The sequence below is a fragment of the Pelobates fuscus genome, chromosome 3, assembly GCF_036172605.1.
Source record: "Pelobates fuscus isolate aPelFus1 chromosome 3, aPelFus1.pri, whole genome shotgun sequence".
Taxonomy (NCBI): domain Eukaryota; kingdom Metazoa; phylum Chordata; class Amphibia; order Anura; family Pelobatidae; genus Pelobates; species Pelobates fuscus.
The window spans coordinates 146,834,613-146,860,855 of record NC_086319.1 but is presented as its reverse complement, the minus strand read 5'-3'; the positions used below and the strand labels follow the sequence as shown (position 1 = coordinate 146,860,855).

Here is a 26,243-nt window from a genome sequence, read left to right as displayed (position 1 = left end):
AAATGGCATTGATTACCTTTTTAAATGTTAAGCACACATTCAGTGGCTGTTACACTGACATCCTCTGGGGGCACTTCCGCTGCAATGACTGATTTAAAATTTGATCACATGAACCAAATGCCCAATTAGGGAAGCTTGCATGTGTATCAGGTTCCCAATGCATCTCTGAGGAGCATTGGTTTTAACCACCCTGAACGATGCCATGCCTTCTTCATGACGATATGGGAAAAGCAGAGGTAAGCAGCGCTGAAGGAGCCTTGGCACTGGAATAGAATGTAAGTAAAAACATTTTATTTTATTATTTGTATGGGGTTGGGGGGATATATAACTAGGGTCAGGGACACAAGCCTTAAGGAATACAGGTTTATATTCTTAACACTTAATCACTTAATCTAAGGGTTCTAATCACCGCTAATGTCAAGTCTTTTGGTGACATCCAAAAACAAATTGACATCTAGTGGGGAGATTTATCAAGGCAAAACAGGTGCATTTCAGGGTCAAAGTGCTAAATATGGACAAATTACCATGGAAACCGATAGAATGTATTTCGGCATTTAGAACTTTAGCACTTTGTTTTGTCTTGATAAATCTCAGAGCCTTTAATCTTTTTGTTTTGTGTTTTCTCAAATGTTAATTTTGGCATGTGTGGTTCATAATATATGGGTCACAGATCTCCTCTTTTTTTTTTTGCCGCCATCTTTATATACCCACCCACAAAATCATTAGAGACTGTCTCCTAGGTTTTATTTCTTAGAAAACTTCAATTTATTGCAAGTTTCTATTTTTGACCCATCAAATTTTTGTTTTTTTGTTATTCCTGACAAGATGTGAGGACAAATTAGTGTATGATGCCTGCTCAGGACACAGTGTTCATCAAACTGGTTCAAAATTGGTTATTTATTTAAAGGATCTGACCTGATAAGCATGCATGATTTCTTGTCCATTCTTATCATTGGTAATATAGTAGTAAGTTGCCTGCCTGAAGTAATTTTGTGGCATCTAACTGCTTCCTTTCTCCCTTCCTTTTTGTCACCCTGCAGTGTTCTGTGCCAAGGTCTGTGTGGCTAGGCTGCTCCAACCTTGTTGAGAGCATGTGCGCACTGAGATGCCTGCAGAGCATGCCCAGTGTCAGATGTCTCCAGGTGCCCTTCTTATTACTTGTTGTACATGTTATTTGTGTTCTCTGTGCTGTGCAACACTTATTAATGTTAACATGCTCTTTAGTTTGCATGATATGTTTTTTGTTTTAATTTTGATTTATTTATTATTTTTTGATAGTTTGAAATGCTTCAGTGGTATTGTCAAATATAAATAGATTGAATGTTTTCGTCATTATATAGTAAAGAATACCAAATAACAAATGGCAATCTCAGAAATAGTAAACCATATTATTGTTTAATGAGAATGCTCTAGTACAGTGGTTCTTAATCTTTCAGATTATCTTCCAAATTATGTACTTGGCCTTAACTAGCGGACCCATTATTCAGTTGTAATAAACTTGACAAAACCACATGCTCCTATTATAAATACTACAACTGTCAGCAATCTTAATTATTTTTCCCATTGTGAAATGGGTATTGTCACTTGAAACAACATTACGGAGGCAAAAAACTTACTTTTGTAAGCCAGATATTAGGAACCACTGCTCTAGTAGTTATTTATGTGTATACTTGCAACTAGCGACGTAGAAAAGCAACAAATACATAGGTAACTAGACCTGTTACAAACGTCAAAAATATATGTAAAAATGCCGGTATAGGAACTTCATATACTCTTTAAGTTTAATAGTTTTAATTAGTTGATGGAAATAATGTCCATTATCCTTGAGTGAACTGCTCCTATTTTGGACCCAAATCCCAGGTATGAATGTATCATAAATCTCCATCACAAAAAGAAAAATTAATGCACGTTTGAATTGTGGTATGCATTATTAAAATTTTATTGGATTTGTTTTGCATAAAGTTCTTACAAATTGGCATAATTGTTTTTTTAATCTGACGGTAATGGTTCATAATTCCTCAAAACCACAATATGTTCAAAATTACCCCCATTTTTTGGTGAATTATATATGTGATGCATTAAAAATCAAATCAAGATGTCAATCACAAAGAATAAGCATATAAGATGCATTTTCGCTTCTACCTGACGCATCTACGGCTGTTTAGGATGCACGAATCCCAATTTACCGGTGATGGAATGGTTGTGGCGAGGTGGTCCTTTATCCACTGTTGGTGGACCTGACCTAAAAATCCAGCCTATGTGGTTTGAAGTCAATACCATGTTAATAAAAATCTTCTGGTTAAACCTTATCCTGTAGATGCATGGCCTTTGTTGCTCTCCCCACACCAGGGCACCTGAAACTAAAAGCTAGAATAGCTTTCTACTCAGAGGGCAATTGGGGTGCTATGGGTAGTGCTGGAGGCATCTGTCATGGAAGCAATCATTTGTAAATCATACGAGGCTATAGAATAAGATCTCTGCACAAGTACATGACACCCCCAAAAATGTTCTACAGAATCTGGGATCCTTGGTTCATTAAAAACCATCTAGTGCATAAGTAAACCTTACTATCTCAGGATTAAATCGCTACTTATTTCTGGAAAAGATGTAGTCAGAATTATTCAATTTCTTTTTTTTGTTTTTATGTTGTCAAAATTTACAGACTTTTAGCTGTTTGCAATGAACAAATCAATCAAAAGCAATTGAAATCGCTCAATACAATGAAGACTCCCAAGAGGTTTCCCCAAATTGACTTCTCCAGCTCAAAATTATTCATAGCTTTCATGGCAAGCATCTTTAGCACTTACTAGGAGCACCCTTTTGCGGTTATGACCTGCTATAAACGAGATGCATAGCCAGACACCAGCTTCTTGCAGCGTTCCTTAGGAATCTTATGCCATTGCTCATGAGCAATGGCCTCCAGTTAGGTAATGCTCTTGGGTTTGCATGTTGCAACCGCCTTCTTTAAATCCCACCAGAGATTTTCTATGGGGTCCAAGTCAGGTGATTGGCCACTGTAGAATTTTCCAGGGCTTCTTCTGCAACCAAGCCTTGGTGGAATTTGAGTTATGCTTGGGAGTTTTTTCTTGCTAGAAGGTCCAATGACGCCCAAGCTTCAGTTTCCTCACAGACAGCACACCATTTTCTACTAGAAATTCTTCAATAAGTCCTTTTTGACTTCCACACACTGCAGGTTTCCAGTTCCAGAGCAACACTGAGCCACCACCATGCTTAACTGTAGGCAGAGTGTTCTTTTCAGTGTATACTTCATTCTTTTTCCTCCAGACATACTCCTTATCCATTGGGCCAAAATGTTCCAGTTTTGCTCCACAGAAGAGGATCCCAAAACTTCAGTGACTTATTTATTTGATTTTGAGCATATTGGAGCCGACTTCTCTTGTGCTTTTCGGTCAGTAATGGATGGAAGCCACAAAGTCTTGCTGCAGTTCTTTTGCAGTCACTCGAGGGTATTTCACAACCTGCCTTCGCATAAATCTGGTTGCAGCCATTGATAGCTTCCTTTTCCTGCCCCATCCAGGTAGTGTAACCACTGTTCTTTCAACTTTGAACTTGTAAACTATGCTTCCAAAGGTCTCTAGGAGCATTCAGTACATTTGCAATATTTCTGAATTCTGTTTGTTGTTTGTAAAGGGCAATGATATATTCTCTTAACTTTGGGGACCATTGTTTTGACTTAGCCATATTTCTATCATGCAGTCAAACATGATACTCAACATACAGTAACACAGTAAAGGAGTTTAAGCATGCGTGGGATAGGCATAAGGCTATCCTAACTATAAGATAATGCCAGGGACTAATGAAAGTATTTAGAAAACTGGGCAGACTAGATGGGCCGAATGGTTCTTATCTGCCGTCACATTCTATGTTTCTATACCCCTAGCCAGGTTAGGTATTTCAAGTGTTCTAGCTTAAGCACGCCTGGTGCAACTAAGCCTTGATTGGTTGCATCAGGTGTGCTTTAGACAACACCTGTTTTGCATATTTGTGCTGTTGTGAGGGATTCTATTCAGGGGGTTGAATCATTTTGAGACTCGAGAAGTAATAATTTGCATTTTCAGTCGAATTTGGGAAAACCACTTGAAGCATTTGTTTTTGTTGAGCTATTTCAATTGCGTACTGTTTTGATTTGTTCATTGCAAACATCTCAAAGTCTGTGCATTTTGACAATAAACCTGATTTTCAATGGGGAGTGAATCATTTTTATTACAACATTGTCTTCTTTTTTTTCCCCTCTCTCCTCCTCCCCCCACCTACACACACACACACTTCTTTTTCCACTACCATGTACCCTCTTCTACTTTCTTCTTCGATAACTTGTATATAGTTGTTCTAACTATATTGCCCCCTGGAACTTGTTACCCTTACTACTTTCACATCACCCCTAGAGACCAAAGCTCCTCACGAATACCACAAGACCTGTTAAGTTCTTAGCTGCATCTACAATGCTGGACATCTTAGTATCTAGTATAGGACATTTCTTTGGTCACCCAACTTATAACTTAGTCTCCTTATTTGGGGAATTTAAAAACGAGCCTTCCCATTACCCTTTCTTTCTTTTGACTTTGTAATTGACATATGTTTACTAATGTACAATCTGGATCGTTTGGCTTGTTTTCTGCAGCATGACTCGTCCTACTGCATCACGTTATCCAGGGACAGGCAGGTTACATTGTCTATCCTTTCTATTGATTTATCATAGTATAATTGTTTGCTGTTGCTTTCTGTACTGAACGCCTATAAATATTAAAAAAATTAATAAAAATGAATTCCTTTAAATCTTGTGAAGCTACTGTACATGCACATGCATGGTGCAAAAGTAGTCTTCCCAGACCAAGAAGATCAGTCACCAAAAACTGTTTGTCGTCAGTGTGCACATTGCGCAGGCAGCAGACATAATGAACTTTTTCCTTGTAGGCAGCATTTACAAGAGGAAGCATGTATCTCCCCTCTAAACTTTCAGTCGATTCTCTCTCCCCCCACCCACTTTTTCCTATACCCTTAACATCACATTATTTTTTTTATAATCCTTTCCTGTGTAACCCCTCTCTCCTCTTGCCCTGGCTCAGAATGCAAGCATGCTGTCTAAGATAGTAGAACCTCGAACAGGCTACAGTGAAGTAAGCGTGGGCATGGAAACCAATTGGGGTGCTTCCAGAAAACTCTTAATTTTACAGGCTTTTGGGGGGGGTTGGCAATTAGTAATGCCCCATAGGGCAATTAATTATTATTTTTTTTTTTTATTTGGGTTAGAGTAACTCGTATTTAGTACCAGAGCTGCGCCACTCACATTGCTTTGCATGGCGCAAGGTTAATATGGAGTGTTTATTTGGTATTCTGTTTACTGGTGCCGTTAACCAAGTACTAATTGGTTCAGAGTCAAACCAGTTAAAAGGCATACAGATGTACACTTTTCACATATTGCTGTCACTATTTAAATATACTTTCATTCATTTGCTTGAATACTTTAGCACTGGGCTGAGATTTCTTTTTTACTCCGTTTCTGCTCTTGCATACTCTTACAGCATGGAACATATGAGTATAAGTAAATGACTCTCTTTTCTTACTAGACACAATAACTTTAACTTTGATGGCATTTCTTGTATGTAGGCTACCTTGAGGTTAGATTTTGATTGATTGGCTTTGTAGCCTAGTTATTTTGATTTATGTAGTATGTGTATATATAATTTCATTGTTTTGGTCTACATCATTTTATTTTTTTTCTTCTGGTTTTCTGTTCTTTCCCTGTTTGTCAGTTGACATACAGGAAAACCATTTTCTTTTCTTTTTCAAATAGATGGCCCCATCTGACAACATAACAGTATGTTCACTTTAGCATTTTCAAGTTGTTAAACTTGAACCCTTTCACACCGTCCTTTATTTAATGGGCTTAAAAGTCATTGCAGCGGCATAGAATGCCATAACGGTTTTGAGCCCCTGAGTCGCCGGTTGCACAAACCAAACACAGCCCTGACCAATCAGAATCTCCTCCATAGAGTTTCATTGAATCAATACTTCTCTATGAGGAAAGTTCAGTGTCTTCATGAAGAGGGTGGAGACTCTGAATAGCAGTGCTAGGAAGCACTTCTAGCTGCCGTCTGAGGAGCGGCCAATGAAGATTACCCTAGGCTGTAATGTAAACACTGCATTTTCTCTGAATAATCATACATGATCATACATTGCATAAACCTGCAACAACGTCAGTGTCCCCCATTTTTGTCAGGTCCTAAATTTAATTCATGCATTTTTCTATTAATATCAAAATACACTGCTAATAGAATATATGTGTGTAATTTTACTCTAACTGTATTTTATTTTGTGTATCTATATCATGGGTCGTCAACCTGGTCCCTACCGCCCACTAGTGGGCGTTTTAGGATTTCAGGTGGGCGGTAGGGATTTCCAGGTTTTGACGACCGGGCGGACGGGCGGGCGGGTGCGAGCCGGCGGTACCCCTGCGACTGGGTACCGCCGTGACAAATTGCGGCTCCGGCCCGCGCGGCAAACCGCCGGGGCCGCATATGGAGGGGTCCATCGGGTGGCCCATGCTGTCAGGGCCACCCGATGGATGTGGATTGTAAGGGGGCCCGGTCAGCGCTGGGCGCTTTAACAGCGCGACCGGGCCCCATGTGATGACATCGCAGAGCTGGGAGGAAGTGACTGCACATCACTCCTCCCAGCTAACCCTGAGAGCCGCGCGGGAGGAAGACCAGGGAGTCAGAGTGGGAACTCTGACTCCCATCCACCTGAGCCACCACTGGACCCCAGGGAAAGTCACCCTCCTGAATCTAAAAGGTAGGAAACAGGAGGGTGACTTAAATATAATGTGTGTGTGTGTGTGTGTGTGTGTCTTTGTATGTATGTCTTGTGTGTGTGTGTGTGTGTGTGTCTGTATATATGTGTGTCTTGTGTGTGTATGTATGTGTGACTGTCTGTTGGTATGTGTGTCTTGTGTGTGTCTGTATGTATGTGTCTTGTGTGTTCCTGTATGTGTCGTGTGTGTTCCTGTATGTGTCGTGTGTGTCTTGTGTATGTGTGTGTGTGTGTGTATGTATGTGTGTGTATGTATGTGTGTGTATGTATGTATGTGTGTGTATGTATGTATGTGTGTGTATGTATGTATGTGTGTGTATGTATGTGTCGTGTGTGTCTGTATGTGTCGTGTGTGTCTGTATGTGTCGTGTGTGTCTGTATGTGTCGTGTGTGTGTTTGTGTCGTGTGTGTGTTTGTGTCTGTATGTGTGTTTGTGTCTGTATGTGTTGTGTGTATGTATGTGTCGTGTGTGTATGTATGTGTCGTGTGTGTATGTATGTGTCGTGTGTGTATGTATGTGTCGTGTGTGTATGTATGTACGTACGTGTGTGTGTGTCGTGTGTGTCTGTATGTGTCGTGTGTGTCTGTATGTGTCGTGTGTGTCTGTGTGTCGTGTGTGTGTGTGTATGTATGTGTGTCGTGTGTGTGTGCCGTGTGTGTGTCTGTGTGTGTGTATGTATGTGTCGTGTGTGTGTGTATCTATGTGTCTGTATTTGTGTATCTATGTGTCTGTATTTGTGTCTGTATGTGTGTTGTGTGTGTGTGTATGTATGTCGTGTGTGTGTGTATGTGTGTCGTGTGTGTCGTGTGTGTATGTATGTGTCGTGTGTGTCGTGTGTGTGTGTATGTGTCGTGTGTATGTGTGTGTCGTGTGTGTCTGTATGTGTGACTTGTACGTGTGTCTTGTACGTGTGTCTGTCTGTTATAGTGGACTATATAGTAAGTGGGATACCTAGCTCAGCCTTCCTACTGGGCATTGCTACAAGGAAGGTTAAAAAATAGAAAAAAGGGGGGAAAAAAAGGTGGGGAGGGGAATTGAGGAGGGAGAGGAGATGAGCTGACGCACAAGAAAAATCATAGAGAGATAATATGAGAAATCATATTATGCGCAAACAGAGAAGTCGTCTGAATATCACTGAAAGAGACCTTCGTTTGTTCCTTATGAAAATCGAACCGGATATCAAATATTTAGTCTCGCAGCATCAACCTCAAGGATCTCATTAATCACTAGTAAAGGTAATTTCAATTTACTTTATTGTTTTCTCATTAAACTTTATAAAGTTAAAAACCTTATAAACCTGCATTAAGTAGAAATAAAAAGATAAATGTACGTACATTTATTTTTTGTCAAACACCCTCCTTTCTAAAAAATATTCCGCATTTGCGCGAAAACTGGTGGGCGGTAAGGAAATTTTTTCAACCAAAAAGTTGCATTAGTGGGCGGTAGGTAAAAAAAGGTTGACTACCACTGATCTATATAAACAAGTGTGTGTGTGTGTGTGTGTGTGTGTGTGTATATATATATATATATATATATATATATATGTGTGTGTGTGTGTGTGTATATATATATATATATATATATATATATATATATATAATATATAATATTTTGGAGCAGAGGGTGACAGGGGATGATGCTGCAGCTGAAATTTCTCTCCCAGATTAGCCGCCTCGCTAGATAATTTTAACTTATTATTGCACACGTAGCTGGTAGTCCGCTTCGGCTGAACTTCCAGCACCAGGGGGAAGGAGATTGTTTGCTCCTTCAATAATGGGCGATGGGAGTTGGGAATATGCTAACTTTATAATTATTTGGATCTCTAGACGATTAAGACAATTTCATTATCTACTTACCCCCTCCCCCCCCCCCACCCCCCTATCCAAGCCATAGACACTAACATTAAACTGCAGTACGCTTTAGCATACCTCTTTCCTACCGTTTTCTTTACTTGGTAAGTTTTATATATAGGTATTTTAGTCTTCAATTTAATTAAGTTACATGTTTATTTTTATTGACTTAAAGGGGTTGCTTTTATACTCTTAAGGCTTTGAACAGGAATGTTTGAGACTTGCCTATTTCTGTCCTAGCTTTTTTCTTTTGTTTCTCAGTTTCTCCACAGAAACTATTTGGGTGAGACAGTAGGGACGATGCAATTGGTGCAGAGCAAATAAGTGTGGCACAAATGCTTCAGATGGTCTAGAATCTGACAGATTTAGTGCTTCTGGCTTTTCCAAAAACTAACATCACCTTTTAAAAGGGAAGAGATTTTAGACAATCAATTAGATTCAAGTAAATACGACAAGGCAGCTGATGTCAATTTCAACAAAGGATTTTCCAGAGTGTTTTGAACAGTGGAAGAGACTTTGGGTGAACTTTGTAAGGTCCCAAGGTGCTTACTTTTGAAGGTGACTGAGGCGTCATTGTCCTATGTACAATGTTTTTTGTGTCTTAAAAAAAAAAAAAAAAAAATTATTTTTCATATTACGTGGCTGGATGCTTTCTGGACGGACCGTGTGTGTGTGTGTATATATTTATAATTTCATAAATGTTTTCATAAAACTGCACATAGAATTAAAATGTTTATAAACTATATTTATGTAATATTTTTACATAATTATGTGATTTTAAAATAACAACCCAGGCAGAAAGTTTAGAGTATTTTTAATTTGAAAGCCTTATATTTGACCCATAAAACTTGTACGTGGGGCGTACTGTACTTGAGATACTTTTCTGAACACAAATTGGAGTGTTTTAGAGCAGTACAACATATCAAGATGTGAATATCATCCGTAAAAATTGCAAAAAACTAATATTAATGCAACGTTTGATTGTGGTTTGTGATTAAGTGGCTACTAAAAAATACTGGACATAGCCCATTTTGACTGCCCTGCGTTATCTACTTTTTCAAATGTTATTCCATGGTGGAGATAATTCTCCTTCCTGGGCTGCCTTATAGTCTCAAAGGCAAACCAATGTAGGGGGAAAGCCCTACATTTAAACCTGTAAGTTTGAAAAACCCCATAAAACCTGTACATGGAGGGATACTGTTTTACTCGTGATAAATCACAGAACACAAATATGTCAATTTTGTTGAAGCAAAAGCCCAACAATATTATGATAGTCCCATTAAAATTCCATGCAGAATTAAGATAACATTTCTTAATTTCTCACACTTTTTTTTTTTACATTTTATTTGTATTAAATTATGTTAAATATATAAATATTGATGTGAAATGAAAGCCCTGTTTTTCCTGAACAAAATCATATATAAGTTTTGTTACCCTTGATATGAAAGCGGTAAATTATGCTTGAATTGATCAGAACTTGTTTAATTGCCTCCTTCCTTAAGGGTTAATTTATAACTGCACAAATGTCATTAGAACCATAGTCTTAAATTGTCACTCTAAGCCTCATAACAACACAATTTTCCAGCCAGGATCCTTGCCATCCACTTGGCCTATGTGCAAGTCTCCATTTTAATCAAATGATTTGAAAATGATTTGATACAAACTAAGGTAATGTTACCCTTAGACCTTTTGCACCATAACCCTTGTGACGAACTGTAGGGGTTATTGCGTGTATAGTTTAATTTAGAGTTTCATGATGAATACAGTGTCTTTGATGTTTCCTGGAAGTACAATGGGGTTATTAGGATATTACAACTTTTGTATGTCATAATTAACCCCTTAAGGACAAAACTTCTGGAATAAAAGGGAATCATGACATGTCACACATGTCATGTGTCCTTAAGGTGTTAAAGAGATGACCCTGCATTCTCAGTTCTCAATTCTCTGCCATTAAGGAGTTATATCACTTTTGTTTCAGTTTATGTAGCCCTGGCTGTGACTCACAGCCTTTGTGGTAATATATTTAATTTTTAATCCGATATTATACAGACCCTATAGTCACAAGAACCACCATTACAGCTTAAAGTAGTGGTTCCGGTGTCTTAAGCTCAGAGCTCGACAAATCCCATGCAGATAGGGAGACACTTTAGTAGCAATTTGAGTGGCTGACACTAGAGATGTTACTAGGCAGCAATGTAAACACTACATATAAAGCCTGCAGGGACAGGGTACAGATATCAGAGCCACTATATTAGGCTTTAGTGGTTTTGGTGACTATAGTGTTCCTTTAAGAATTGTATTTTCGTTGTTTGGGGAAAAAACTGTCTCCTAACTTTTTTAGCTGGCTCCTGGATTCAAAGCAAATTTGTCAAGCCGAACACTGGCTTTTCATAGAAAAATCTGTGTTTACATTGCTGCCTAGTAACACCTCTAGTGACGTCACTCAGACAGCCACTAGAAGTGCTTTCCAATCCAGTGATGCACATTGTGCAGTATGTATGTTCAGCATCTCCACGCTCTGCATGTAGGCAGTAAACGTTCTCCACAGGGATGCATTAACTCAGTGCATCTCTATGAAGAGTTGCTGAGTGGTGCAGCACTTTCATGCGCATGCAAATAACCTCTCAATACTTAACTATGGGAAAACATTGGATTGGCTGAGATTAAGATTGATGTTCTCTGCTATGGAGACGGAGGCAGGTGGGGCTTGCCATGACGAGGGAGAAAAGGTGAATAAATTCACCTTTTTACAAAGATCGGAGTGGGGCCGGGTACCTTAACAACCACTTCAGGACTATAGTGTCAGGAATACATGCTTGTATAGCACGGGTTAAGCAACCTTTGGTACTCCAGATGTTGTGGAATACATCTCCCTTGATGCCCTGCCAGCATTTTGGCAGATGTAGTCCACAAGATCTTGAGTGCTGATGGTTGCCTATCCCTGCATTTGAGTGTTCCTTTAACTTGTTTTAGCAGTTTTTATTTCCTGCTCTGTAAATGTAACTTTAATCACAAACAGGAGACTCCTGCAGAGTAACTAAGTTCCTTTGTAGGAAGTATGTAAGAAGGCTGTAGTCACATGCAGGGAGGTGAGAGTAGGGCTGTATAAAGAAATGGATTTAAAGGAACACTTTAGTCACCTGAATTACTTTAGCTAAATAAAGCCGTTTTAGTGTATAGATCAGGGGTAGGCAACCTTTTAGCAGCACTGTGCCGATATAGGATTGTGATGTCCCTTAGCGTGCCGATCCTATTTTTTTAAATTGAGGTGTGTATGCTGCCGTATTCTGCTTGTGTTATTTTTACTGTAATTGCTTTGTATTGTTGTATTTGTGCGTATATGAGCTATTATATTGTATATGTTCATTAGTACTTTATGGTATCGTGTATGATACCTATGAATGTGGGCGGTGTATGGGGGCTGCTTGTGGAATTGTGGGTGGATGGATATGTCACATTGTGTGTTTGGTAGTGTGTGTATGTGTGGGGGCTGTTTGGGGTATTGCATGTGAGATGCTGCATGCGGGGTTGTGTGCATGTATGTGGATTGTTAGTGGTGTTGCGTTTGTGGGGATTGTGTATATGTTTGTGTGTAGGCTGTTCGTATTATTTGTATGAGGGGAGGGTTATTTCTGTGTATATCTAGCAGTATGGGTGGCTTCCCTAGGTTCCAGTGAGGACCAGGCCGGCCAGGTATAGCTCAAGTATAGGCGCTGCAACAGCAGCGGCAGGCTGCTCTGCTACAGTGTGGATTCCCATTCACAAGTGCTGGGAGGATGTGATCTGAGATCACTTCCTCTATGTGCTGCAATGCTTAAATTGAGGATTGTCCTTCACCACCTCTTCGTATTAGCAGATATTTGAAGTTTCACTGGGAATCCTGATAGGACAGAGCCTGTTTGGCTCTAGCAGCCTTGAGTGCCGTGCAAAGTCACCTTGAGTGCCGTAGGTTGCCTACCCCTGGTATAGATCATTCCCCTGCAATTTCACTGCTCAATTCACTGTCATTTAGGAGTTAAATCACCTTTTCTGTTTATGCAGCCCTAGCCACTCCTCCCCTGGCTATGATTGACAGAGCCTGCATGAAAAAAAACTGGTTTCACTTTCAAACAGATATAATTTACCTTAAATAATTGTATCTCAATCTCTAAATTGAAGTTTAATCACATACAGGAGGCTCTTGCAGGGTCTAGCAAGCTATTAACATAGCAGGGGATAAGAAAATCTTAAATAAACAGAACTTGCAATAAAGAGCCTAAATAGGGCTCTCTTTACAGAAAGTGTATAAGGAAGGCTGTGCAAGTCACATGCAGGGAGGTGTGACTAGGGTTCATAAACAAAGGGATTTAACTCCTAAATGGCAGAGGATTGAGCAGTGAGGCTGCAGGGGCATGTTCTATAAACCAAAACTGCTTCATTAAGCTAAAGTTGTCCAGGTGACTATAGTGTCCCTTTAACTCCTAAATGGCAGAGAAATGAGATGACAATAGTGTCCCTTGTTCCTTGTGATACGTTTAATTACAACTTTTTGTGATTGTAAAGTTGATGCTGCAGAGCGGTCTAGGACTGGCAAGAACTAGGCATTTGCCCTCTTGACCCCTGTTATGCAAGGATGGCTGTTGGCACAGTACTGCAGGAGTGATGTAGCAGGTAGGAATTGCCAGCCCAGCACAGTGTGGTTTTGTGCATGCATGCATTGGTACCTGTGATCTCAGAACCTGTATCGGCCCACTTGTATATGTCCTGGGATCAGATGCATTTGATCATCAGGCCAACAATTGCCAAAATGCCAGTGGTGAAGAGTGCACACTATCAGCTCTGATTTAAAATCCTTAAAGGGACACTATAGTCACCAGAACAACTACAGTTTATTGTAGAGTCATAAATAAATGTTAGTGTTCCTTTAAGTTATTAGGTTGCTGGAATAGTTTTCTTTTTCCGTGATATAAATGTTGCCTAAAATTGTGTATGCAGCATGCATCGCCATGGCTGAAATCTCTACCAGGAGGAAGTGAGCTGTGGACCAGTACATATAGCCTACTTCAGTAAACTGATAGCAGGTGCAGTGTGGCTATCTATTTACAATATAATTCTGCACAAGTGCTGGACAGGAGTTTATGGCATAAGCTAATTCCATAGACCAAAATGAGTGTCCTGATCATGGTTGGAATATCAAAGGGAAGGATATATATATATATATATATATATATATATATATATATATATATATATATATATATATATATATATATATATATATAATATCTCTATCTTTATTTTTTTAAAGTTAGGCAAACCCCATAATCCTAACTTGTGTTGGCTACATAAGAATTCACCCCTTTGAGTTCCTTTTATCTGCAATTCGCTGTTAGCCTCATGGGGGTAGGAGCTCTGCTAGCTTTGCACATCTAAATGCGGCAATGTTTAAAAACATATTTTTTTTTCTGTCAAGTTTCATCAGTTTGCATAAGGCGCCATTAAGGAACAACCGTATTTAAATTTGTTTCTCATATTTTTGTTTTGCTTAAATTCTGGGTATTGACTAGATCCCAATAAGATATTCAAGTTTTGGCTTTGATTTTTAAAAAATATATATTTATATACTGAGCTTGCAATGCCACGACAGCAGTTGCAAGTGCAGCACAATACATAGAAAAACAATAGTGTATTGGTGTGGCTGGCCTTCCCAAAGCACAACATGCTTAACGGAATCAAATTTGACAGAGTAGAACTCAAGTCGCTGCACTTCAGCCCCGCTGGTCTTAGAGCCTGGGCCGTGGCGGGATCCTGCTCCATGCAGCAGGGTCAGTGGTAAACAGGATCTTCGGATCACAAAGCACCTTGTGGATATGTGGACAATGGGTTGAAAGGGACTTCAACTGGGTTCCTATCTCAGAGGAAGATCTGCGAGACAGATCAATGCATTGCAAATCAGCAAGGCATCGTTAAGGCAAAGATACGGCCTGCCCCAGCAGGGACCGGGATAACCCACACCTGCCCGGGGCTGGGGTGTTGAATGGGGTTTATAGAAGGCTTTAAAAAGTAGGACTCACTGGAGCAGTAGATCGGCTGCCTCTCCCAGTCATCAGGCTCGCTAGGCTGCAGGTCCAGACTGTATGAGACCATCACTCCAAGGTAATCCAAGTATATAAATGTGCCGGTATAAACCGTGTCAGTCTGCAGTGGCTTCAGGACAGTTTCAGATGAGCAGGAAGGTGTATAAAAAAACGATTTTGTCTAGACACGACAGAGCTATGTAGAAACATGTCTGGCCATCTTGGGTGGCATACCCCGCCCCATTGTTTTTGGTGATTAAAGCATGCGTGATTTAGTGAACACTCTTAACATGTACCTCCTTGCATTCAGACTCCATTGAATTTAAGGGTTAGTCTAAACACCAAAACCATTTTAGCATTATTAATTGGCTTTGTCACATAGTTCATGACCCAGTATTGCATAATTTTCTCCTGTTTGGAGTTCTATCTCCTTTTTTCTTCAGCCACACCTCCCCTAGCTGGGACACACAAAGGCTATCTTCTGGTATAAAATGTTCAGTTTTGATCCTTCCATAGCAGAGTGTGTTTACTTTAGAAGCTCTTATTGTATGCTCTGTTAAAGGGGAGCTCTCATTTAACTGAAAATTGGATAACTCTTATCTTTTTTTTTCATGTGATGTTCAATTCTATTTTAAATTATATTAAAGATTTTGCAAATAACGTGACAGTTCAGTGTAGGCACAGTCATGCTTCCAGTGGAAACCTGGGAAAAGGAATAGAAAAATTGTTTAATTTCTCCCTGACCTGTTTTTCCTATGCTGACAGCATTTTCAAAAATGTTTTTTCAGCATGGAGGCACCCAGTTGCAGTATTTAGAGGTGTTTTTGTACATTTGTTGACCTTAGGATTGGAACATTCCATGCCAATTCCCAATGAGTGGACTTTAATAATATTTGGACTGCATGGGATGTTCTAATGCAGGGGTAGGCAAACTTTGGCGCTCCAGATGTTTTGAAATACACCTCCCATGGTGCTTTACTTCAGTCCTAATGTTTTTAGTGTCTATCAAAGGATACCTGGGGTTCACCTATGTCACCTATGGCCATATTGAGTGCTGCAAACAGCCCTTTTAAATGGGGATTTAAATCTGTGTAGCTCAGCCACTGTGATTCTTTGCTGCCCGTCAAGAGTCGGAAAATACAATAAGGTCTGCCTGCATGACCCTTGCTTAATTGTAAATCGGCACTGGGCTTTGCCCAACTACCTTTTATCGTACAGGGTGTGATTGGCAGAGAAGTCATGCCAGTGCTGCTGCATGAGAGGGAGATCTCCCTCTCATGCTGCAAGCACCCAGTAGATGATGCTCATGCAGCACTGATGTCTTCAGAGGGAATCCCTATAATCTAGGAGTAGGGTAAGCTCTAATGCTATTTGAGGGTTAAAGTTAGGGGTAAGGTTAGGATAGGTATATAGTTAGAATTAGTGTAAGCCTAGGGTTTGGTAAAGGTCTATCTTCAACTACCAATTAGGGATGCACCGAAATGAAAAATCTGGATGGCCTTGGCCGAAAACCGAAACTGACTTTTTAAAAATGATTTTAAAATATTTTTTTATCAAATACTCACGTAGACTGTATACACAGTCAAGAGATATACTAAAACAAAAAAGTGGACTAGACATTAGTATGTTATCTATGCCTGATGAAAGGCAAACCTACCGCTGTCAAGTTTTGTCATTTCCGCCGGCTGAAGAGAAAAAAACATGGTCTATGGAAGATCCTGTGATCTAAAGTGAGGCATTAAGACCTATTCAGTATTTTCAGCAATATCGGTATCAGCCAATAAAGATACTGATATTGCCGAGAATACATACCAGGACCGCCGGGCCCGTGACAAGCCTGGCGGTCCTGGGGTGCCCGCAGCAAGCTCTTGCTTACCTTCCCAGCAGCTCCCCTGTGTAAATCTCGCGAGTCCCGTGGCCGTCAGAGCGTTGCCACGGGGTTACCATGGCAACGCTCCGCGCTGCACACCGGCATATAAAATGGAATATTCAATTTTTTTTTTAAATAAATGCGGCCCCCCCTCACTTCCTATTTTACACAAATTACATACCTACAGAAACACACACACTGCATTCATCATATACACACACTGCATTCATCATATACACACACTGCATTCATCATATACACACTGCATTCATCATATACACACACTGCATTCATCATATACACACACTGCATTCATCATATACACACACACACTACACAAACACACTGCATTCATTATATACACACACACACTACACAAACACACTGCATTCATTATATACACACACACACACACACACTACACAAACACACTGCATTCATTATACACACACACACACACTACACAAACACACTGCATTCATTATATACACACACACACACACACTACACAAACACACTGCATTCATTATATACACACACACACACACACTACACAAACACACTGCATTCATTATATACACACACACACACACACTACACAAACACACTGCATTCATTATATACACACACACACACACACTACACAAACACACTGCATTCATTATATACACACACACACACACACTACACAAACACACTGCATTCATTATATACACACACACACACACTACACAAACACACTGCATTCATTATATACACACACACACACACTACACAAACACACTGCATTCATTATATACACACACACACTACACAAACACACTGCATTCATTATATACACACACACACACTACACAAACACACTGCATTCATTATATACACACACACACTACACAAACACACTGCATTCATTATACAGGGCGTGCAGAATTATTAGGCAAGTTGTATTTTTGAGGATTAATTTTATTATTGAACCACAACCATGTTCTCAATGAACCCCAAAAAACTCCTTAATATCAAAGCTGAATATTTTTGGAAATAGTTTTTAGTTTGTTTTTAGTTTTAGCTATTTTAGGGGGATATCTGTGTGTGCAGGTGACTATTACTGTGCATAATTATTAGGCAACTTAACAAAAAACAAATATATACCCATTTAAATTATTTATTTTTACCAGTGAAACCAATATAACATCTCAACATTCACAAATATACATTTCTTTTTTTTTTCCATATATAATCTTTATTTTGCCAACAGCATGAACAAGCATACATTGCAGACATTGTCAGTTATATCGGGTTTACATGTCAGTAGGAAATCCGTAACAATGCCAGTTGAGCAGTACAATTTATGCATCACGGAACAGTGAATATATGCACATTACTTATAAACATCAGATAACTTTGTGCTCCTGAGTTGGTGGTGCCTTATACCTAGGTTCCAACTTCGTTCATTTGGTGTTGTGTCGGCAGATTTTGGGGGGAGGTCAGGAGCAGGAGCAGATTGGGAAGGGGGAGGGGGGGGGAATAAACTTGGAATGGAGACTCCCCAGCCTTGCTACCCTTTTCTTGCTCGGTCTAGTTAGCCTCTCAAAAACACTTTTAGACTTTCTCTGGGTGCTATAACATCAAACAAATATACATTTCTGACATTCAAAAACAAAAACAAATCGGTGACCAAAATAGTTACCTTTCTTTGCAAGGACACTCAAAAGCCTGCCATCCATGGATTCTGTCAGTGTTTTTATCTGTTCACCATCAACATTGCGTGCAGAAGCAACCACAGCCTCCCAGACACTGTTCAGAGAGGTGTACTGTTTCCCCTCCTTGTAAATCTCACATTTGATGATGGACCACAGGTTCTCAATGGGGTTCAGATCAGGTGAACAAGGAGGCCATGTCATTAGATTTTCTTCTTTTATACCCTTTCTTGCCAGCCACGCTGTGGAGTACTTGGACGCGTGTGATGGAGCATTGTCCTGCATGAAAATCATGTTTTTCTTGAAGGATGCAGACTTCTTCCTGTACCACTGCTTGAAGAAGGTGTCTTCCAGAAACTGGCAGTAGGACTGGGAGTTGAGCTTGACTCCATCCTCAACCCGAAAAGGCCCCACAAGCTCATCTTTGATGATACCAGCCCAAACCAGTACTCCACCTCCACCTTGCTGGCGTCTGAGTCGGACTGGAGCTGTCTGCCCTTTACCAATCCAGCCACGGGCCCATCCATCTGGCCCATCAAGACTCACTCTCATTTCATCAGTCCATAAAACCTTAGAAAAATCAGGTTTGAGATATTTCTTGGCCCAGTCTTGACGTTTCAGCTTGTGTGTCTTGTTCAGTGGTGGTCGTCTTTCAGCCTTTCTTACCTTGGCCATGTCTCTGAGTATTGCACACCTTGTGCTTTTGGGCACTCCAGTGATGTTGCAGCTCTGAAATATGGCCAAACTGGTGGCAAGTGGCATCTTGGCAGCTGCACGCTTGACTTTTCTCAGTTCATGGGCAGTTATTTTGCGCCTTGGTTTTTCCACACGCTTCTTGCGACCCTGTTGACTATTTTGAATGAAACGCTTGATTGTTCAATGATCACGCTTCAGAAGCTTTGCAATTTTAAGAGTGCTGCATCCCTCTGCAAGATATCTCACTATTTTTGACTTTTCTGAGCCTGTCAAGTCCTTCTTTTGACCCATTTTGCCAAAGGAAAGGAAGTTGCCTAATAATTATGCACACCTGATATAGGGTGTTGATGTAATTAGACCACACCCCTTCTCATTACAGAGATGCACATCACCTAATATGCTTAATTGGTAGTAGGCTTTCGAGCCTATACAGCTTGGAGTAAGACAACATGCATAAAGAGGATGATGTGGTCAAAATACTAATTTGCCTAATAATTCTGCACTCCCTGTATACACACACTACACAAACACACTGCATTCATTATATACACACACTACACAAACACACTGCATTCATTATATACACACACTACACACACACTGCATTCATTATATACACACACTACACAAACACACTGCATTTATTATATATACACACTACAGAAACACACTGCATTCATTATATACACACACTACACAAGCACACTGCATTCATTATATACACACACTACACAAGCACACTGCATTCATTATATACACACACTACACAAGCACACTGCATTCATTATATACACACACTACACAAGCACACTGCATTCATTATATACACACACTACACAAGCACACTGCATTCATTATATACACACACTACACAAGCACACTGCATTCATTATATACACACACTACACAAGCACACTGCATTCATTATATACACACACTACACAAGCACACTGCATTCATTATATACACACACTACACAAGCACACTGCATTCATTATATACACACACACTACACAAGCACACTGCATTCATTATATACACACACTACACAAGCACACTGCATTCATTATATACACACACTACACAAGCACACTGCATTCATTATATACACACACTACACAAGCACACTGCATTCATTATATACACACACTACACAAGCACACTGCATTCATTATATACACACACTACACAAGCACACTGCATTCATTATATACACACACTACACAAGCACACTGCATTCATTATATACACACACTACACAAGCACACTGCATTCATTATATACACACACTACACACGCACACTGCATTCATTATATACACACACTACACACGCACACTGCATTCATTATATACACACACTACACACGCACACTGCATTCATTATATACACACACTACACACGCACACTGCATTCATTATATACACACACTACACACGCACACTGCATTCATTATATACACACACTACACACGCACACTGCATTCATTATATACACACACTACACACGCACACTGCATTCATTATATACACACACTACACACACGCACACTGCATTCATTATATACACACACTACACACACGCACACTGCATTCATTATATACACACACTACACACACGCACACTGCATTCATTATATACACACACTACACACACTGCATTCATTATATACACACACTGCATTCATTATATACACACACTACACACACTGCATTCATTATATACACACACTACACACACTGCATTCATTATATACACACACTACACACACTGCATTCATTATATACACACACACACACTACACACACACTGCATTCATTATATATACACACACACACACACTGCATTTACCTTTGGAAATAGTTTATTTTTTTCAAAATGGTAAATGTACAGAATATCATTATTGGCTATCGGCCTGAAAGTTCACAGATTAGTAGAATATTTTCCTTAATAAAAAAACAAAAAAAAAAAACTCTTCTTGAAAATACACTCCTGACCTCACTTGTACTAGTTAAAGGTGTAAATGGAATATATCTTAAAACTTATATAAGTCAAATATAACATTGGATTAGTATTCAGTTGATATATAACTACTAACAGGAAGTCAAGAGTGTACTTCATAACAAACCCTTAAAAACCCATACAAAAGAATATAAAAAAGTGTATAAATAAATATATGCACCATTCTACTAAAAAATAACTATAAAAAGTGACAGTTACCCCTCCAATTTATTTTCACCTTTGGAATTCCAAATTTTTTACATTTATTAGGGTCACTATTATGAAAATGTTTAAAATGTAGGGATACACTGTGCTTAACAAAGCCATTCGTCATGTTCCTAATGTGCTCTTGTAGACTCACCTGAAGGGGGTGAATGGTACGTCATATATATATACTAATCCACATGGGCAAGTAATCATATAGACTACTCTCTTGGAATGGCAAGTAATGATATCATCAATTTAATCAATTTAAAACTTTATTTATGGGGGATTTTTTGGATGTGTGAATTCCTTAATAACCCTTTTTTTTACTTGTTGTGTTCCTACAGGCCTCACAGATACCACAACCATAAAAGACTTTAGATTCATTGAATGGTTTCTGTGTATCTATCCTTATATTTGTGTAATTATTTGTTAGGTTGTTTTGCAAATTGGGTACACCTCAATAAATTATTTTAGGTTTATCAGGTAAAATGGCAATATGTGCTTCATCATTTGTTAAAATTGGCCAGTGTTTAGAGATCACTTTTCTCACTTCTTTGCTCTGGATATTAAAATCACCTATAAGAGATATCTGGCTTTCCTTGGATGACATTGTTTTTTCTTTATAAATCAAAAGAGTGTATCTCTCTAAGCATTACTTCTTGGTATGCAGTGTTTTAAAGTTCTCTATTATAGCCTTTATCTGAAAAATAGTTTGATTTTTTTTTTGTGCCTGTTCTTGAAATATATTGGTGTCCATACAGTTTTGTTTAATTCTTAATAACTGGGCTTTTGGTGCATTTAAGAGCCAGGGAGAATAGTGGCAACTGTTTTCTTTGATGTAACTGTTCACATGAACTTTCTTAAAGAAAGTGCTATTTTTAAAGTTATCTTCTATATAAATATTCAGGTCTAAAAATTCTACTGAACTTTTACTGCAATTCTTCGTAAGTTTAATGCCCCAGTCATTGTTCCCAAGGTGTGTAAAGAAAAGTTCTAGGGATTCACTGTCCCCTTTCCAAATAAAGAAAATGTCATTTATGTACCGGCGATAGGTCACCAGGTTTGCAACCCATCTTTGATCTTCAAAAAGACATAAATTTGTGTAGCTATTTGCTATTGCCGTTCCCCAGACCTGTAAATAAAAATTCTCATTAAACCAAAAATAATTGTTATTAAAGATCCAATTAATTCCTTCTAGAATGAAATCTACCTGAGGTTGTGGGAAAGTTCCCAAGTTTTCCAAGTTTCAAAAATTGGTTGCAAACCTTGGGAACAATGACTGGGGCATTAAACTTACGAAGAAGTGCAGTGAAAGTTCAGTTGAATTTTTAGACCTGAATATTTATATAGAAGATAACATTAAAAATAGCATTTTGTTTAAGAAAGCTGCCACTATTCTCCCTGGCTCTTAAATGCACCAAAAGCCCAGTTATTAAGAATTAAACGAAACTGTATGGACACCAATACAGTCCAAGAACAGGCACAACAAATCATAAACAATTTTTCAGATAAAAGGCTATAATAGAGAACTTTTAAACACTGCATTACTCTTTTGAATTATAAAGACATCTTTTATAATTGATTTTAATATCCAGAGCAAAGAAGCGAGAAAAGCGGTCTCTAAACATTGGCCAATTATTAAAAATGACTAAGCACTTAATGCCATTATACCTGATAAACGTAAAATAATTTATCGAGATGTATCCAATTTGCGAAACAACCTTACAATTACACAAATATTAGGCTTTTATGGTTGTTGTATCTGTGGGGCCTGTAGGAACACAAGTAAAAAAAAAAAAAAAAGGGGGTTATTAAGGAATTAACACATCAAAAAAAAAGTTGTAAAATTGATATCATTACTTACCATTCCAAGAGAGTAATCTATATGATGACTTGCCCATGTGTATTAGTGTATATAATAGGATGCACAATTTGCCCCCTTCAGGTGATTATACAAGAGCACATTAGGAATGTGAGTAATGGCTTTGTTAAAGGGACACTATAGTCACCAGAACAACTACAGCTTATTGAATTTGTTCTGGTGAGTAGAATCATTACCTTCAGGCTTTTTGCTGTAAACACTATCTTTTCAGAAAAAATGCAGTGTTTACATTACAGCCTAGTGATAATTTCACTGGCCACTCCTCAGATGGCTGTTAGAGATCCTTCCTGGGTCATGGCTGCCTAAAATGCATCCAAACATTGTCTCCTCCCTCTGCATGCAGACACTGAACTTTCCTCATAGAGATTCATTGATTCAATTCATCTCTATGAGGAGATGCTGATTGACCAGGGCTGTGTTTGAATCATGCTGGCTCTTCCCCTGATCTGCCTCTTTGTCAGTATCAGCCAATCCTATGGAGAAGCACTGTGATTGGGTCAGGCTACCACTCCTGATGTCAGTAGACTGCTTGTTTTTTTTTTTTAGGCAAACCGCATGCAGAGTTTCAGCTTCTGGCTTGAATACAGTAAGATTTTGCTGTATGTATTGAGGCATGAGGGGCCCAGGGGGGCTAGATGGTGGTTTTAACACTATAGGGTCAGGAATACATGTTTGTGTTCCTGACTGTATAGTGATCCTTTAAGCATAGTGTATCCCTACATTTTAAAATTTTTCATAATAATTACCGTAATAAATTAAACATTTTTGGAATTCCAAAAGTGAAAATAATTTGATAGTGACAATATAACAAGAAAAATGGGACAATACCAAATGAGAGGGATTTTTAATCTGGACATCTTACATCTACAGGGTTTAAATAACGACTTTCAACGTTGTCACTTTTTATAGTTATTTTTTAGTAAAATGGTAAATGTATATTTTTATACACTTTTTTTTTAATATTCTTTTGTATGGGTTTTTAAGGGTTTGTTATGACGTACTCTCTTGACTTCTCGTTAGTAGTTGTATATCAACTGAATACTAATCCAATGTTATATTAATTTGTTATATTCGACTTGTATAAGTCTTAAGATATATTCCATTTACAATTTTAACTAGCACAAGTGAGGTCAGGAGTGTATTTTCATGAAGTGTTTTTTATTGAGGAATATATTCTACTGATATCCTCCTTTCTTTTATTTTTTTCTATATAATGGACTGTACTGCAATATGTTACTGCCAAATGAACTGCCAAAAAGTTACACAAACTTTGGACTATCCGTTACATTACTCTTTTGCACGACTGAACAGGGCTATGTCCACACTGAAAATGGTGACCTTGACCAAACAAGAAGTGACATTACGAAGACTCCTCCGATATGTCACTTTGCATACGTAAGAAAGGGGAACTACTGTCAGCTGAGTGGAAATACACCTCCACATACCGGTTGAGTGATTGGTCGTTGTGCCCTGTAATCAACCAATCACAGGAAGATCTCTCGGTATATACACTAACACATGAGAAGCAGGAATCTGATTGAGACAGCCTCTGAACAAGGTGAAACTCGTCTCTGGCGATCAGGATTTACTTTGGGCCTACTACCCTGTGGTATTTAGCTTACTTTTTATTGTTTTTAAAAAAATTTGGTTTGAATAAATTGGTTTAGCCTTTACAAGTCATGTGAGTTCCTGCACTTTCCTGCTTTTAAAGAAGAGTTGTGCCCTCTTAAAGGCACAGTGTCCAGAACACCGAGAGTCCAGTTTATTTGGCTCTCTAAAATGTGAGCAGTTTATTGCATTATTTCAATGAATGTTTATGCACTGAGGATGATACACTAGGAGCATTTGTTCAATCTTTCTTTCTCCTGAGAACCTAGGTCCACATATAGAAGAAGTTTTTATTATCTATAAATACCTCTGCGATTGTGACCTGAGCCTATCCTCCCTAGGCTCTATGCCATGTGAGTGTGTTGCACATATATCTTCTAACCACTCTGTGGCGAAAGTAACCTCACCACTGTTTTTTGGAGGGGCCTGTTTTCCGGCCTCCTACCCTGTGACTATGGCCCCTGCAATAGACCTGGCTAAAATACTTTAAACAGGTTTTGTTCATGCAATTGGGACTATATGGTTTGTTTGTCGAACAGCCGCACGAACCGGAGACCACCCTAGAGCTTGTTAAGCTTAATTGATACATTGTTGCAATTTCCACCGCAGTGGTCTATGTTTGTCAGGGTGGCCGCAATTCCTATGGACGACCACGAGGTGGCTGCCATCTTGTTCGCATGGATCAAAACTGAGAATAGAGTTCAGGAGGACTGTGATTCTATTGACAACAAGGGGCACCCTACAGGCATTGGCGTGGCGTCCTGTGCTGGTGAAGTGATTTGTGCCGGAGGACCGGTGTTCAGGTAGGGAAATTTAATAGAACACCGAGTTTATTTGCGAGAGCGCTGACGCTCAAAGGAATGGGAGATTGGCATGGGAGATGAAGTATTTCCAGGCACATAGAGGAGCATGGATAATATACTGATAGCATCAGAGCACATTACTTATGAATTTAGCAGTGCAGGACTTTGCTCACAGAAGGCTTAGAAAATTAGACATTTACAGCAATAACCCTCTCTTGCATGTCTCTGACAGGGTTTGTGAAGGTGCAGGCTAAATAACAGTGTTGTAATTTTGTTTTAAATCATCATGAATACTGTGGGGGAAGAGGGAGGCGGGTGATCTTCGGCAGATTTGACCCATTTTCGTGATAGGCACATTTTTGGCCGAAAATTTCAACTGCCGAAATTTCGGTGCATCCCTACTACCAATACTTTATTTCCTAGTCATATAAGCAACAGTCTGATAAGTCTGTGAGTTCTTGGACTTGATGTGTAAAAATTATTAGGATATTTTTCCTTTTCCATCCTTGCTCCCTACACTCTTTTTTTTTTTTTTTTTTTTTAAATCTTCTTTCACATTTTATTTATACTTTGTTTTGTTAGGTGTACATTTAGGATATTGAAATTTGTTTCCATAACTTAGAATAGGGATCGAAATATAGCAGATAGCTTACCGATATTCTGTACATTTACCATTTTGAAAAAATAAACTATTTCTAAAGGTAAAGGCACAAAATATACATGCCACATGTAGTGGATGCAG

At 38.9% G+C, this 26,243-nt stretch overlaps 1 protein-coding gene across 2 annotated transcripts in view; it reads left to right on the top strand.

Annotated features, from left to right (window-relative positions):
- FBXW11 (F-box and WD repeat domain containing 11) overlaps nt 1-26,243 on the top strand; it is a 96,576-nt gene that overhangs the window by 20,089 nt on the left and 50,244 nt on the right. Inside the window, exon 2 of one of the 2 annotated variants that reach the window (XM_063447507.1) lies at nt 1,041-1,142. The exons of the other annotated variant lie outside the window; for it this stretch is intronic. Coding sequence (XP_063303577.1) covers nt 1,041-1,142 — 102 coding nt within the window. The remainder of the gene's footprint in view (nt 1-1,040; nt 1,143-26,243) is intronic. 2 annotated transcript variants of the gene reach the window in all.